Source organism: Microtus oregoni, unplaced genomic scaffold (genome assembly GCF_018167655.1).
Source record: "Microtus oregoni isolate MIOR12 unplaced genomic scaffold, Mior012 000003F_ref0000135, whole genome shotgun sequence".
NCBI lineage: Eukaryota > Metazoa > Chordata > Mammalia > Rodentia > Cricetidae > Microtus > Microtus oregoni.
This window is the reverse complement of record NW_024543062.1, coordinates 21,375,849-21,392,740: the sequence shown is the minus strand read 5'-3', so window position 1 is coordinate 21,392,740 and position 16,892 is coordinate 21,375,849. Positions and strand designations below refer to the sequence as shown.

Genomic DNA, 16,892 nt, shown 5'->3' with positions numbered 1-16,892 from the left:
TCCTCAGCTTTGCTTTGGTGAGTGACAAGCTGTACCAGCGGAAGGAGCCTGTTATCAGCTCTGTGCACACCAAGGTCAAAGGGATTGCAGAGGTGGTGGAGAACGTTGTGGAGGGTGTGGAGATGAAGTCACGGCGCAACATCTTTGACACTGCAGACTACACCTTCCCTTTGCAGGTGAGCACCAGGCAGCTGACTCCAGGACTCATCCCTGGCCTCTGCCTCTCCCCATACTTAGGGGTCTAGAGCCTCATTAAAAAAAAAAAGTTGGTTAGGGTCTAGGGATCTAGCTCAAACAGTAGAATGCTTGACTAACATGCATGAAACCCTGGGTTCAATCTCTAGTGCCACAAAAACCAGTGGCAGTATAAGCCCGTAGCCCCAGGAGGTCAAGGATGGAGAATTGGGAGTTCAAGGTCACCCTCAGCTTCTTAGTGAGTTTGAGGCCAGCCTGGAATACATAATACCCTGTCTCAACAGAAATGAAAAGCGTTGGCCCTATTTAAAACCTGCGAAAATCCCAACTGAGAAAACCTAAAAATTGCCAAACTGGGTCACATCCAGCAGCTCAAAGAAGATGCGTCTTTGCTTTATCAAGTCCTACCGGGCTGCCCGAAATAGCAGCGCCTCCTGGCACATTCCAAATGTGGTCTGATTCGCTGGCGCTGGAGCGCAAGTGGCTTGAGAGGCAGGGCCACAGCGCGGCAGGCGCAGCCAGGATTCAGAAGGGCGGAGCGCTTGGCTTCTGCACGGCTGGTGTGACCTTTTAGCATTGAAAAGGTCCCCAGGAGGTGGTTTCTAAACCACCTCTCTTTCTAAAGAGAGGGTTTGTGACAAAGAGAAAAGGTGCAGGTCGCAGTGAGCTGTGTGGCTAGCTGAGTCTGCGAAACACTTAGCCAAAAAAGGAGAAATAAAAGAGGGGCCGAGGAGTTGGGAACAGACGGGGGTGGGAGGAACAAAAGAGCCCATTTGCAACCCTGGGGAGCCAGAGCACTTGGCAAAACCATCAGGCCCAAGCTGCTATTTGTTTCTAGCTAGAAACCATAAAAGCCACTGATTGCCCAGGTAGTGGGAAGCCCGGTGGCCTTCCATTAAGCCCTGAGAAATGCGAACAGCTTGCCCAGGGTGCAGCCCACACCCACCTCCACTTCCCCAGCTCTCCAGAGTCTCAATGGGATTTTACTGTGGGAAAACTGGTGCAGCAGCTTGTGAGGTTGGCTCGGAAAATGACTGCTCCCCACATTTGAAAGCTCCGCTGCTCCCCCTTGCCTGGTGAGACAGTTCCTGCAGCTTTGATGTTAAGCCCTTGGCAAAGTCCGTGCTGCCCGCGGCTGATTTCTAGAGGCTTCGAAGAGTACAAAAGACTCGCCCCCGGCAGGCACTTAGCTTAAGGAGTTCTGCTCCCCCAGGCCCCGCCTTTGCTCTTCCATTTCTCTCTGCAGGGGAACTCGTTCTTTGTGATGACAAACTTCCTCAAGTCAGAAGGGCAAGAACAGAAGCTTTGTCCCGAGGTGAGTAGGGGACCCTCTCTGAGTGATCAGGGGAGATGCATTCTGGGAAAGAGCTCTTTGCTTGCCCCAGTCTAAGAGCGGGCCTGTGTGAATACCCGCTCTTACCTTCACAGGCTTTCTGTGCAGCTCACAGCATGATTCCTGGCTCGTGTGTGATTTATTTTACATTTCACTGGAGCCTCTATGGGGTGCTGCCAGCCTGGGGGGCACCACAGGACCCTGGGGAGGGGAGTTTAGCCTATACTGCAGTCTGGCCTGGGTTGTTCCACCTGGCCTTGTGCCTCCCCTCTTTGTAGGTCAATACCCCCAGTATCTCTGGTCATCTCAGTAAATGCGACTGAGCCCTAGTGTACACCTGATTATGTATGGATTGTTCCAGCTTTTTTTTTTTTTCGAGACAGGGTTTCTCCATAGCTTTTTGGCTCCTGTCCTGGAACTAGCTCTTCTAGACCAGGCTGGCCTCGAACTCACAGAGATCCGCCTGCCTCTGCCTCCCGAGTACTGGGATTAAAGGCGTGCGCCACCACCGCCCAGCTTTTGTTCCAGCTCTTTAAACGCCCCGCGCACCCGAGGGACTTCACACAGCTTGGTTTAGTCTTGCAGTTCCGTGGTGGGCTGAGCTCAGCTGGGTGGCTGATTTGCCTTGTTCTTTCAGAGCTGCGGCTGCAAAGCAGCTGCCGTTAGCGTGTTAGCATCATTTGGAGGCTCAGTGCTGGGCACCTCTTCACTTCCAGGGACTCTCAAGTGTTTTTCTCTTCTTGGGGTCTTCTAGCGTGCCTCCTCCAAAAGAGCGACCAACTTTCCAAACTGCATTCAGAGACCCTAGAGCCAAGAAGGCAGAAGAAGACATAAGCCCGGAGCTGGCACCACGTTAGTTCTGTGATCACACACGGGCCCAGCTACACAGCGAGGGAACCACTTATCTATGGGCCAGGAGAGGGATCGAGAACCTCTCCAACCCATGCAGCAATCAAAAAACTAATGTTAGAATTCTTTTAGAGAAAAAAAAATAGAATTGGTGTATCTTTTTTTCCTGGGAGTTCCTTTCATAGCTGATAATGAAAATTACACAACCACCCAAGAGCCATAGTACACCATTCATTCATTCATTCATACGATGATGATAAAGACCTGTTATGAGTCAGGCTGGTAGTTAGGCTATAGGGATGTGACCGAGGATTTGCAGTTAGAAGATTCATAATTGAATTTAGGAGTTACCAAGAGAAGAACCCAGGGTCCTGGTAGGCCACAGAAAGAAAGCAATCCAGGCAGTAAAGAGAAACTGAGTCTGGAAACCGTGGGAACTATTCACTGAGCAAGGACTACATGCTAAGCCGTCTTTCCACCTTCTTAGCATCCATATAAGACAAAGCACTTTACCCTCCTTTAACAGACGGTCAAACACAGCTTAGAGGAAGTGAAATGACTCGGCCAAGGTAACGCTCTCACAGAACCCAAGGGTATCTAGAGCCTCGTCCTGATATAAAAAGACATGAATGAGCCAGCACTCGGGAGGCAGAGGCAGGTGGGTCTCTGTGAGTTCGAGGCCAGCCTGGTCTACGGAGTGAGTTCCAGGACAGCCAGGGCTACACAGAGAAACCCTGTCTCAAAAACAAACAAACTAAACTAAACAAATGCCCAGGTGACAAGGAGCAGAGGCCCTGCCCGCCTGTGTTTGTTCTTAAGACTCACCATTCGACCTGCTGCATGAAGTCAAACACCCAAACCAGTCCTCTCTTCTCTCTTCCCTTATTCTGTCCTTCAGCCCCAGACACAGCTGACCCATTTTCTTCAGGCAGGAGTGTGCTGGCCATGTTCTCTCTTCCCACGTGGCCTGCTACACCTTGCTATCTGTCAGCTTCTCAGTCCTGTGGTGGCAGGGCCACCTACTCTCTACCCCAAAAGCCGTCCCCAAGAGTGCCTCCTGGCTGTCGTGACGTCTGCTGTTCACATTTCTATTTAGTCTTGTTTTTGAGATAAAATCCATACACTCTAAAACCAATGGCTTCCAAATACACAATTTGGTGATTTTTATTTTGCAACATCATGCAGACCATCATCATAATCACCTAATTCCAGAAATTTCCTACCCCCTCCCCCAAGAAACTTTGACACTCAAAACAAATTGTCCCCATTAGTGACTAATCTCTCTCTCCCCACAGCCATGTACAACCAGTCTGCCTTCCCTCTCTGGGGATTCGTCTATCTAGGACATCCCTATACATAGAACCGTACCGGACACGGCCTCTTGTGTCTGGCGCCTTTCACACTGTTTTGAAGTTGGTCCATGACATAGCATGTGTCAGGACCTGGCAGACCAAGGCTCCACATATGGGGGCTGGGAAAACGAGTCAGTCATTAAAGTGCTTGCCATTCACGCATGAGGATCTGAGTTTGATCCCCGGCATACACACTGAAGCTGTGCGCACCTGTGGTTCTAGTCCTGGGGAGGTGGATGGATGGATTCCCTATCCACCTTGATGCTTGACCTGCCAGCCCAGCCAAATAGGGGAGCTACAGTCTTAGTGGGAGGCCTGTCTCAAAAAATAAAACGGAAGGTGACAGAAAAAGACACCTAACATTGACCTGTGGCGTACACACACCCGCGCACGCACGCACGCACGCATGCACGCTTCACATACGAGAGAACCACCTTTTCTTTGTTCTGTCCCACACTGATGGATTTGGTCTGTTTTCACTTCCTGGCGCCCGGATGCTGCAGTTACCACCGGTGCGCAGGGCTTTGTGGTATCTTGGCGATGCAATGCTCATTCTCTGCTCTCCTGCCCTTCCTCCCGCAGTTTCCCACCAGCCCCAGCGCAAAATGTAAATCCGACAGGGACTGTATAAAGGGATGGATGGACCCGCAAAGCAAAGGTACTCTTTTGTGTCTTACTCTGGACTGCTAAAGGGGGGTGGACTGGCGTCTTTGTGGCATTCATGATGTCCAGTTTCGAGTCCTTAGCCTCTGGTAGTTGCCTTTCTTCTTTTTTTTAAAATTTATTTATTTTTATTATGTATTCCTTCCATGTATGCTTGCATGGCAGAAGAGGGCACCAGATCTCATTATAGATGGCTGTGAGCCACCATATGGTTGCTGGGAATTAAACTCAGGACCTCTGGAAGAGCAGTCAGTGCTCTTAACCTCTGAGCCATCTCTCCAGCCCCTGGCAGTTGCCTTTCACAGGTCACCACCAAATCACAGGTCAGGCTGTGTCTGTTGCCTGATTTGTCCCCAGCAGACCAGCAGAAGCCTGTAAGGGTGACTTGAATACCCCAGTGAGAGATGTGGATTCAGGGTCTAATTGTTGGAACTTCCCCAAAGGCAGGGAATTTGAACTTCCAAGGACCTGGGAGTTTAACTTTCTCATTTACTTGTCCTTCTTTTCCTCCCTCCTTTTTTTTTTTTTTTTTTTTTTTTTTATTTTCTTTCTTGATACTGGAGGCAAACCCAGGCCTTGTTGCAGGCTGGGTAAGCACTCTACCATTGAGCTACAGCCCCAACCTTGCAAAGAGACATTCCCTCGAGTTTTAATTTTAAAAGACATAAGACTCGGGTCTGGTAGGGCAGGTCTTTAATCCCAGCACTCATGGGGCAGAGGTGGATCTCTATGAGTTCGAGGCCAGACTTGTCTACATAGCAAGTTCCAGGTCAGCCAGAGCTTAAAAAGAGAGACCCTGTCTCAAAACAAGGAAGAGTCACCAGTGGTCACAGTGTCCACACTCACACTCGGGAAAGCAGCTGAGTGCTGGTCACAGTGTCCACATTCACACTCGGGAAAGCAGCTGAGTGTTGGTTCCACTGTATAACATGTGTATGCGAGTTGCCACGGAGATCATTGTAAGGTGGCTTGCCCTTGATCAGGTCTCTTTCTGACACTTCATAAAGATGTTCCCAAGCTCATCATGTGGCTGTACACATCCTCAGGTGAGCCGTGTGCCCCCGGAGGCACCCAGACGCCACATGAAAAGCCAATCTTTAGTTCATGTCGAGTATACATTGAATGCAGAACTCTCCTCTCGGGCATCTCTCCCTCAAAACAAAACAAAAGGGCAGGCAGACTCCAGCCCCCTGTGCTGTCTTTGGGCCTCTCTAAGAACGTATTGTCAAGTGTTCTGTTTGACATGGGGGGCATGTGTGATGAGAGTGGGGTTCACAGAAGAGGGAGCTGCTTGGGCTTCAGAGTGTAGTGTCTCTGTGTGGACTTAGTACACGATACCTCCTAGAGATATTTCTCTTCTGGGTCATTCACATCTGTGGTTCTTCAACCCCTTAAAACTTGTAGGAATCCAGACTGGCAAGTGTGTACAGTATGATAAGAACCGGAAGACCTGTGAGATCTTTGCCTGGTGTCCCGCTGAGGAGGGGAAAGAGGCCCCCCGGTGAGTTCCATGGTGGGAGGCACAAACAGTGGCCTTGGCAGTGCCAGGTGAGGCCTTTCCAGGGCTGCTGGGCTTCTCCGAAAGTCCCGGCTTGGAGACCTCTCTGCCATCTCTGGGGAGGCTATGCCAGCCTTGATATGTTATAGTCAGCCTGAGCCAGCTGGCATGTAGCCGTGACCTGGAACACCCTTAGGTCGCCCTGCCATCATGGCTGCTCTGGAAACCCTCCCCAAGAGCTACGGCAGGGTTTGCTCTGATCCATCCGTGCTCATAGGAAATGACAAAGAATATAAAGAAGCCGAGCTGGGGAGGTGGCTCAGGCGTAAAGTGTCTGTCCCGCAAGCCTGAGGACTAACACAAATAGCAGGTGTAGCAACAGTCACGGTAGTCCCAGCTGAGGAGGCAGAGTCGGGGTGCGGTTCAGCTAGTCTAGCCAAATTGGTGAGCTCCGGGCTCAGCGAGACACTCTGCTTCAAAGCATAAGGTGGAGAGTGCTACCAACTGCTACCCTCCACACATGAGCAGTCTGAGGGCTGAGCACCTATATACCCATGCATATAACAGAGCGGGGGAGGGGAGGGAGACAGAGAGATCGCCTGCTCCTAGAAGTATAGTGGTTCTAGACCATCTCTGTCCAATAGAACTTTCTTCAGTGATGGGAATGTTTGGTAACCATGGTGTCCAACATGGCAGCTGCCAGCTACCTGTGGTGACTAAACACATAAAATAAGGAATGGAATTTTAATTTAAAATACATTTGCTGGGTGGAGGTGGCAGCACGTGCCTTTAATCCTAGCATTCAAGAGGCAAAGGCAGGTGGGTTTCTATGAGTTTGAGAGTTTGAGGCCAGCCTGGTCTACAGAGTAAGTTTGAGGACAGCCAGGGCTACACAAAGAAACCCTGTGTTGAAAACCCAAAAATGAATAAATAAATAAACGTATGTTTCTATTTTATACTTATTTGCATTTATATTTGCTTGCCCATATATGTGGGTGCTTGTGAGCTGTCACGTGCATCAGGACCTCAGAAGACAGCTTGCAGAAACTGGTTCTTTCTTTCCACCATGTGGGTCCCACCAGGCTTAGCGGCAAGCACCTTTACGCCAATGAGCCACCTCACTGGCCCTAATTTTAATCTCAATATCCACTTTGCTTTAAGACTTCCCAGACCAAGCAGCCTCAGGAGCACTCTGTGTGTGGGACAGAGAGAAGGTGGCCAAGCCGACTCAGGCCAAGGTCCATCCTGCCTTCCACTGCCAGGGTGCAGGCAGGAGGAAGCATCGCCCTGCGGCCTTTGGTTGTCAGAGCAGTTTTACTTCTAGGTCAGAAAGTTTCTGTGTGCAGAAGGTGCTGTGCTGTGGGCGAGACCCTGGACTCCACCACGGCACCGCTTGGGTCCACACAGGGGTTTGTGGTTGTCACTTCCAGCTCTGCCACCAGCTCACTCCCCAGATGAACACCGTGTGTCTCCACATGCTGGTCCCGAGCTTTATTTTTCATTCTTTCTGCTGTTTTTTATTGCCATTGTCTTTGAGACAGGGTTTTACTTTGTAGCTTTGGCTAGCCTCGAACTCTCTAAGTAGACCAGGCTAGCCTCAAGCTCACAGAGATCCGCCAGCCTCTGCTTCCTGCATGCTGGGATTCAAGGTGTGCTCCACAATACCTGCGGTCACTTTTATTCTTCTTACTTTTTGAGGCAAGGTCTCACTGTGGAGTTGAAGCTGGCTGCACCTGTAATCCTCCTGCCTCAGCCTCCTGAGTTCTAGGATTACAGGCATAAAGCACATTTTGACACAATTGGACAAACTGTCTCCTCTCGTGGTACGTGAGCCAGGTGAGATGGTTCATCCAACACAGCCACCAAGAAATTGGCACTCTTCAGTGACTTCCCTTGTGTGTCACTTCATATGACATAAAATCTAAAACATCAGGTGGCCAGATAGGGAGTGACTCCCCAGCCTCTCGCTCTGCGCCAGAAGAGACGAGCCATACAGAGAAAGCTGTAATTCAAAATAAAAAGCTACAAATGTCAAGTGAGAGGATCCTGCAGCCTCTGACTCTTAGACTTCATTTACTTATTCTTTATATACGCACATATATTTTTAAAACTTACTCTGACACTTTCATACATACTGTATATATAGTGTATTTTGATTATATCTAACTCAGATCCCCCCCCCCCACTCTCCCTGGGTCTCTTCCTCAAATACTTTTCTTCTTCAACCTTCATGGTCCCCCAAACCCTTATTTAAAATTAAGTATGGTATTTTTAAAAAATACCACTGATGGCTTTTCTCCCCCAGTGGCCTGACTAGCATTTTCCAGCACTAGAGGGCAAGGAAGAAAACCCCAGTTCCAGCTTGATTCCCTCATGTCCTTCAAGTGTGTTATGACTTCAGAAATACAGTCTTATCAACTCTGTGTGATAGGAACCAAGAGCAATGGTAATAGCTTATTTTTGAGGATTCTCGCCCCCACCCCCAGCACTTTCCCATAGGGAAGTATCCCACATCTGGTACTGAGATTTTCATTTAAATTTTTATTTAATAACTCATGTCTCGAATAGAAGCACTGTCTACCCAAAGCATGAAGTTTACAATTTCTCTTTTTGTTTGTTTGTTTTGTTTCTCAAGACAGGGTTCTCTGTGTAGCCCAGATTGTCCTGGAACTTGCTCTGTAGACAGGGTTTCACTTTGTAGCTTTGGCTAGCCTCAAACTCTCTAAGTAGACCAAGCTGACCTCGAACTCACAGAGATCCACCTGCCTCTGCCTCCCGAGTGCTGAGATTGAAGATGTGTGCCACCACCACTTGGCATTTGTTTTTGTTTTTTAACCTTCAGCCTGTCTCCATCTTTCATAGATTACCAACTGCTGGTGCTCTTGTTCATCACTGTATCCCAGGGCCCTGCTCCCTGTCCAGAACCATAATTATTTGCTAATGAGTGGCTGGCTGGCTGGTGGGTGGGTGGGTGGCCTTCCTGTGGCTTGGAATTTTGGTTCCTCTAATTCAGTGTAGAACTAAGGGCTACCCAGCGCCTCTGGTGAATGAATGAATGATATCGATAACTCTGTGTGTGGTCCTGTGATAAAGGCTGGGCATGCCTTAATAAATTGCCATTCAGCCTTGCAGGGACTTCAGGCCGATCCAGGAAGCCTCAAACATGGCTGCTCAAGAGCCGACTGGAGCTGACTAAAGGCCAGTCATGCTCATTCGGTCTCGGTTTCAAGTTTACTGGTGGATGGGGGCTTGACACCAGCCACGGTGGGAGCATTTACGGCATGGTAATCAGCTAGTGGCACGTATCTTGTCAGATGGTAACATGTCACCGCACAACAGCGGACATGCAATTGTGTCAGTGTTGGACGTGACACCGTAATTGCTATGGGGGTCTCAAGGAGGGTGAAGGCTTCTGGGGGAAGCTACAGGTTTTACGGAGAATTTTGCTGTATTCATTTTTCTTCACTCAAAAGCACAAAACCATACCCTCTGGTCCCATGGACTCTTTGTTCTTCTCTCTCAGGCCTGCACTCTTGGGAAGCGCTGAAAACTTCACTGTACTCATCAAGAACAATATTGACTTCCCCGGCCACAACTATACGACGTAAGCATCGCAAACGCCTGGCGGTATGCATCAGTTATCTAGGCCGTGGAACAAAAGATCCCAAACCTAGGGAGCCTGGAAATTACAAGAGCTTTATCCCTCTCACATCTGTGGATCGGGAATCTGGCAGTGTCTCTGCTGGTGGTTCTGGTTCATGGTCTTTCCAAAGCTGTCAGTCAGAGCTTCTGTTGGCTCTAGGTTTGCTTAGGGCTGAGTCCTTTCCCAGCCTTACCCATGTGACTGAGGCAGCAACATGGTCATCTCACCCAAGGACTGTGGGAGTATCCTTAGGACATGGTGGCTGCATGACCAGAGCAAGTCGTCTGCATAGTGGATGAGCAAGGGTAACTGAGATGGAAGCCACAGTCTTTGGAAGTGATACCCAACCAATTCTGCAATATGCTGTTGGTCACAAAGATTGTTCATGACACAATGTTTTTTTTTTTTGTTTGTTTTTTCGAGACAGGGTTTCTCTGTGGCTTTGGAGCCTGTCCTGGAACTAGCTCTCTAGACCAGGCTGGTCTCGAACTCACAGAGATCCGCCTACCTCTGCCTCCCGAGTGCTGGGATTAAAGGCGTGCGCCACCATCGCCCGGCTTGTTCATGACACAATATAAGAGGACATTCTACAAGGGTCCACAGGGGACAGGGGATCTGCCACACAGCTCATGTCAATGAGCAATGGACCTGTTGGTAGTAGATCAATGTCAAGTTCAACAGTGTCCCATTGGGAGCTTGACACCAGCAGTGATGGAAGCATTTACACCCCGGTAATCAGCAAGCACTACTTAGCAGGCATTGGTCTTCCCTTTAGAGAGATGGTTGTTAAAACATCTGTTTCTTTGCCATTCTGCACAGGAAAAACATTTTTCCAGATCTGAAGATCCCTTGTACCTTCCATAAGACTCAGAACCCTCAGTGTCCCATTTTCCGGCTAGGGGACATCTTCCAAGAAGCAGGAGAGAACTTTTCAGAGGTAGCAATTCAGGTTGGTGGAGCATTTATACGTGTGTCAAGGGGTCGAGGTTGTCAAATGACAAATAACAGTGTCCGGTGGGAGTGGCCGACGGTCTGGCTCCTAAAGTCACGGCTCACTTTATTTGTATGTGGTAAACCATACCCATTGCTTCAGGGAATCCCAGGGTCCTGAGAGAGCTACTTGGTGTGTTTCTCCTGTGGCTGTAGGAACAAATCACCACTAATGTGCCAACTTAAAAGACCACACGTTTGCTTCTGTGCCTGGAGCAGGAGTCCAGCGTCAGAGCTGAATGCGGTGTCAACAGCAGGTGCAGGGAAGGATGCGTGCTTGCATTTCTACCTTCCCCACTGGTGCTTCTTGTGTTCACTTATTGCTTGAGGGTCCCTTCCTCCACTTATTTTTTTGTTTCGAGATAGGGTTTTCTGTGTAGCCCTGGCTGTCCTGGAACTTGCTCTGTAGACCAGGCTGGCCTCGAACTCAGAGATGCGCCTGCCTCTGCCTCCCAAGTGCTGGGATTAAAGACATGCACTACCACTGCCCGGTTGCACTGAAACCTTTTAATGAGTATTTCCCCACAGAGAGAAAATCTTCCTCAAGAAGATATTACTGAGTGGGACAGTGTTTGATGATGGCATAACCCCCTAACCGGCTTCGTGACTCTTCTTGTTGCTTTTCCCCCAAGGGAGGAATCATGGGCATTGAGATCTACTGGGACTGTAACTTGGACAGCTGGTCCCATCGCTGTCGTCCCAAATACAGCTTCCGCCGCCTGGATGACAAGTATACCAATAAGTCCTTGATCCCTGGCTACAACTTCAGGTAACAGTACCACATGTGCCCATGGGCAGAACAAGCAAATAGAAAAGACAAGGTAGCTGCTATATACCAAAAGCGGCACACTAGCAAAAACGTAAGTAAATAAAACAACATTGCTAGTCATTAGGGAAATGCACATTAAAACCACAATAAGATAAATCTGTGGGCCAAAGAAGATGGCTCAGTGGGGAAGGGTGCTTGCTGCTAAGCACAGAGACCTGGGTTTGATCCTCAGAACACACGCAGTGGAAGGACAGAACTGGTTCTCACAAGCTGTCCTCTGACTTACCATGTAGGCCATGTGTATGCGTGTACACACACACACACACACACACACACACACACACACTAAATAATGTTAAAATTGAAAAAAGTGAGAGAATGGCTAAAATTTTATAAGACGGGATGGAGAGATGGCTCATCAGTTAAGAGCACTGGCTGCTCTGAGAAGACCCAGTTTTGATTCTCAAAACCCAACATGGTGGCTCACAACCATCTGTAATGGGGTCTGGTGTCCTCTTCTGGCCTGCAGGCATACACACAGACAGAATATTGTCTACATAATAAATAAATAAATTAAAAAAATAAAAATAAAACCAAGAAATGAAAACTTAAAAAAAAACATAATGCAAAAGAATTCCCCTGGGGCCCCTCCCACTCTCAGGAAGTCTCTCATTTTTCCTTAATGAATCTATATTCGCTCTGTTTAAAAAGTAAATAAAATTTTAAAAATCAAGCAAAAGAAACTTTGTACACAAATATTCATAGTAGTCTTGCTTATAGCAGTAAAACAAAACAAAACAAAACAAAAAACAAAACAAACAAACAAACAAAAACCCCAAAATTCTGAGAAGCCAAATGTCAAGCACAGAGGAATGGCCACCCTGCAGGGTATGTGTGCAGTGGAGAGCTACTCAGTACGAATAAGAAAGGAACCAAGTATCGATACATGGGATACCTGGGAGAGTTACAGGTATTATCTACAGACGTTGGGTTGAAAGGTCGACCTAAGTGGTATGTGCCACGTGACATGATGCCATGTGCCACGTGACATGATGCCATTTAGATGATGTTCAATAGGCAAAACATGGGCTGTTGGGAGGGCTCAGCGTGAAGGGTGTGTGCTGCTGTGCCCAGTGGCTGAGCTCAAGCCCCAGACAGAATCCAGATGACGGAAGGGGGAAACCACTCCAAAACCCATTACTAGGCGTGGTGGTGCATGTCTTTAATCCCAGCACACAGCAGAGGCAGGTGAATCTCTGTGAGTTTGAGGACAGCCTGGTCCCAAGCTAGTCAGAGCTTGTCCCAACAAGTCCCAAGCTAGTCAGAGCCACTTAGAGAAACCTTGCCTCCAAACAAACAAACCATTGAACAGAACCCTTAAGACTCATGCATTGTGAGATACGTAAATGATATCTCAATAGAGCACACAGGTAAATCTAACTAGAGCATTTCGAATGGGGGCAAAGTGCTCTGGAAAAATCGAGCAAGTTACTGTGATAGGAAGATGTGGCCTGGGAAGCCTCTCCAAGCAGGAGGCAGGGACCCTGCAGGCATGGCTCCCCTTTCTAGTTAAGAGGGAGGACAGGAGCCTGGGCTCTGAGAAGAAACTTGGGAAATAAACTCACATCTGTGAGGCCCTTTCCCATGCAGTCTAGACTAGCAATTCTCAAAGTGCAGCACTCAGTACCAGCACCACACAGTGACTCAGAATGCACATTCCCGGGCCCGGCCTAGACCTCCCGGTTCAGACGGACAGCAGTGGCCTGTGGTCTGTGTTTTCACAAGTCTCCGTGGCACTCTGCTGTGCACTCGAATCCGAACACTGCCGACGCAGACGCCTATCCTCAGAGCTCCCTTCTGGAACCCGCCTGGGTGCTTGGCATGGTGCAGAGCATCACAGAGCCTCCTCACCCCAGCTTAGCAAATACCCACACTGGAACAAGGTCCCCTGGAGACTTTTATTTATTTATGTATTTATCAATTATTATAACATATTAATATTATATATTAATTATACAGCATACTACATATTGATATTTATTTATTTATCATTATATTATCCATTTAGTTCTTTGTACCTGTAGAATATTTTAAACCTTGTGATATTCTACACAAACATCTGGCTTCCTCTTTTTCCTGAAAAACTGAAGCATTTAACACAGAGTTTAAAAACTTGAAATAACACTGGGCCCATATGCCGTGTGACAGCATTGGCTGGAGCTGGGGAGAGTGTGTATGTGGCTTTGGCGGTGTCGCTGCCCTTGCCACTTCTTTATGTCCTTCAATGTGACCTGCATCTTTTCTGCCTGGCCCCTGTGGAGATCTGGGTTGGAGAGCCTTGATTCAGCATCACTGCTCTGGGTCAGCGGCGTTTCATCCCGGGCTCAGGAAGAGGCTCTTGGTGCAGGTCACTGTTTGATCACCCTCGCCGGATAGGACGAGGTTCTGAAGAGGCCGTGGCCATTGGCAAGAAAGAGAGGACACGATGAATGATCCCCCGACTGTCCTGGGCATTTTTATTTAGCAGTCAGCCAAAGCATGCAGGGCAATGTACCAATCAGACATTGGCCAATGTCCTCCTGTTCTCTGAGCTGAACCTGAGAACATCCGCCCCTGGTGGGATCCAGCTCTCTAGAGGCCTGAAGGGTTATGACGTCAGTATTCTTTTAGAATAGAGTGTTAGCAAATTTGTTGTTGAATGAGCACCAGGAGAACTCTTTGGCCAAAAATAAATTGTGGAGCTCTGATAGGCAAGAGAACAAGTTATTTTCAAACAGCATCACAAAAGAGAAGGAAATTACAGGCTATATGAGGAATTTGGGAAAATATAGCTTTCTTTTTTACAGGAAGTTAAAGAGTTCACATTATATAACTTTGTCCTCAAGAAAAAAGGTTTATAGGGGCTGAAGCAATGGCTCAGTCAGTAAAGAGCTTGCTGTGCAGGCAAGAGGACATAAGCTCGGCTCGCTGGCACCCATGTAAAAAGCCAGGCCTTGTGGTATTTGCCTCCAATCCCAGTGCTGGGCAAGCAGAGACAGGAGGATGCCTGGCTTGCTGGGTAGGCAGTCCAGCCAAGCCAGTGAGCAGCAGATTCAGGGAGAGACCATGCCTGACCAAATAAAATAGGGAGTGGTGGAGAGAGATTCCTGATACAGCCCCCTGGTCTACACACATACACACACACACACACACACACACGCACACACACACATGCACACACACATGCACAGCACACACACTCAATAAAGAGGACACACAGAAGATCCTCCTCTGGTAAGCCTAGCCCTAATCCTCACTGATTTATATGTGTGATACTGGGGTATAAGATGTATTTCTCAGGCCAGGCAGTGGTAGCGCCCGCCTTTAATCCCAGCACTTGGGAGGCAAAGGCAGGTGGATCTCTGTGAGTTCAAGGTCTACAAGAGCTAGTTCCAGGACAGGCTCCAAAGCTACAAAGAAATCCTGTCTTGGAAAACAAAACAAAACAAAAAAAAAAACAAAAACAAAACCATTTCTCAGGTCCAGAGCATGTATGGATAAGGATTAGTTTCCTGTGGCTACTGAAACAGATTGCCACAAACAGCTTAAGGCCAGAGGGGAGTCAGAGGGCCTTGCCCTCTCTGAAGGCTTGGGGGGGTGGGTCTTCTCTTGCTTCTCCCGCTCTGTCAGCTCCAGGAATCACTCACCTTACAGCTGAACCACTCCAATCTCTGCTTAAGTCCCTGAGTGGTTTCTCTATGGTCTTCGAGTCTCATTTCCATCCCTTTAGTTTATAGGGATACTGCTAACCAGGGCATGCAGGATTGCCCAGAAGCAGGGGAAGCTCTTCTTGACATTTGTAAAACCATGTTTCCAAATAAGATCAAATTCACAATGACAGCCTGGGGTCAGGGGCTTGGACCTATCTTCTCGGGGTCCACTATTGAATCCATTAGGGGCAGAAAAACATTCTTTTTTTTTTTTTTTTTTTTTTTTTTTTGGTTTTTCGAGACAGGGTTTCTCTGTGGTTTTGGAGCCTGTCCTGGAACTAGCTCTTGTAGACCAGGCTGGTCTCGAACTCACAGAGATCCGCCTGCCTCTGCCTCCCGAGTGCTGGGATTAAAGGCGTGCGCCACCACCGCCCGGCTCAGAAAAACATTCTTGTCTAGGGTTCCTCCTTGACCTACCAGCTGCCTGTACTGACATAGACTCCTAGAGCTTCTCAGACCTTTTGAAACCCATCTATGGCATTCAGGCCCAGAGGACCCCCTTTAGAATAGTCTCCCCGCATAATCTTTGCCTCTGTGGTGATTTACAATGGCAGGAGCCCGGAAGCAGAAATCCAAGTACTTACAAAATTAATTTTCCCAGGAAGAACAACCACAAGCATGGAGTGCTGACGCATGCTGGCTTGTGTGTTGGAAAGTGAGTCATTCCACAGAGCAGGAAGGAGGGGCCGGTCTCAAATGAAACAATCAGATTCAAGACAAGGGGAACCCCTTGGCTAGAAGCAGGCACCGAAGTGCCTGAGATTGGCTGATTCAGTCTCAGGGGGTTCGGTTTTCTATTTGGTTGGTTGGTTGGTTTAGTTTGGTTTGGTTTTTCAAGACAGGGTTTCCCTGGCTGTCCTGGAACTTGCTCTGTAACCAGGCTGGCCTAAAACTCACAGAGATCCTCCTGCCTCTGCCTCCTGAGTGCTGGGATTACGCGTGCACTAACACCACCTGGCTTCAGTCTCCGGTTTTGAGGACTTTTCACAGGAAGGATCTGGGCTCTTCCGGGTGATGTTCTGGCAGAGCATCTGTCTTCTGTTTTCTTCTCTTCCTACACCCGGAAACAGGATGTGAACAACTCAGAAAAAAATGTGTTTTTATGTAAGATCCACCTATAAAGGACAGAGAGACTCAGGCCAAAGCCTTCTGAGGTTTGTGGTTTTATTGTATCACGTTGGACTGCATTGTTTAGTTGCTGTTTTCTTTTGCTTTTTTGAGGCAGGCTTTGACTATACAGTCCAAGCTAGCCTTGAATTCCTTGTGTAGCCCAGGCTGTCCTTAAATTCAAAGCAATCCTGCCTCAGTCTTCCAAGTGTGGAGATAATAGGTTTTGTTGGACTCATGGGGGTCGTGCAAAGATGGGGACAGGCCACCAAGGTGTAATAAAACAGAGGCAAACTTTGTTCCAGGAAAATCATAAAAAAATAAATCTCCATGGGGCTCAAAAAGCTTATCAGCTAGCTGAGAGCACAGCCAGAGATGGACTTGTAAGGCTGTGGCAAAGGCCGGTTTTCAGACCCCTCCTTTTACAGCAAGCATTAGGCATGAACAAAGGAATTTTTTAAATCTCAAGGTAAAAATCCAGATATAAATTGCGCTTCTTTGCAGTTTCCATTAGCAGAGTCTTTCAGTTAGGCTAGTGTTTGTATCTAGTCCATTGTTTTCCCTGGCGTTCCTTGTCAGTGTTTACCAAGGCTCTGCACCTCCCCTGGCACTGCAGGGAAGGGTATGGAAAATGCACAACCAAAAAGTCAAAAGTCACGTACATCCCATCATTTAAAAGTTAACTCAGCTCACATCAGTTGCTGGTCATGAGTGGCTGGGGGTATCTAAAAGCTGATCCTCAGT

At 48.2% G+C, this 16,892-nt stretch overlaps 1 protein-coding gene across 2 annotated transcripts in view; it reads left to right on the top strand.

The window, feature by feature from the left end:
- P2rx7 (purinergic receptor P2X 7) overlaps nucleotides 1–16,892 on the top strand; it is a 40,271-nt gene that overhangs the window by 10,404 nt on the left and 12,975 nt on the right. For both annotated transcript variants that reach the window (XM_041648994.1, XM_041648995.1), the window contains exons 2-8: nucleotides 8–176; nucleotides 1,442–1,510; nucleotides 4,312–4,387; nucleotides 5,797–5,893; nucleotides 9,414–9,494; nucleotides 10,353–10,482; nucleotides 11,156–11,292. In XM_041648994.1, the coding sequence (XP_041504928.1) occupies nucleotides 8–176; nucleotides 1,442–1,510; nucleotides 4,312–4,387; nucleotides 5,797–5,893; nucleotides 9,414–9,494; nucleotides 10,353–10,482; nucleotides 11,156–11,292 (759 nt within the window). The remainder of the gene's footprint in view (nucleotides 1–7; nucleotides 177–1,441; nucleotides 1,511–4,311; nucleotides 4,388–5,796; nucleotides 5,894–9,413; nucleotides 9,495–10,352; nucleotides 10,483–11,155; nucleotides 11,293–16,892) is intronic.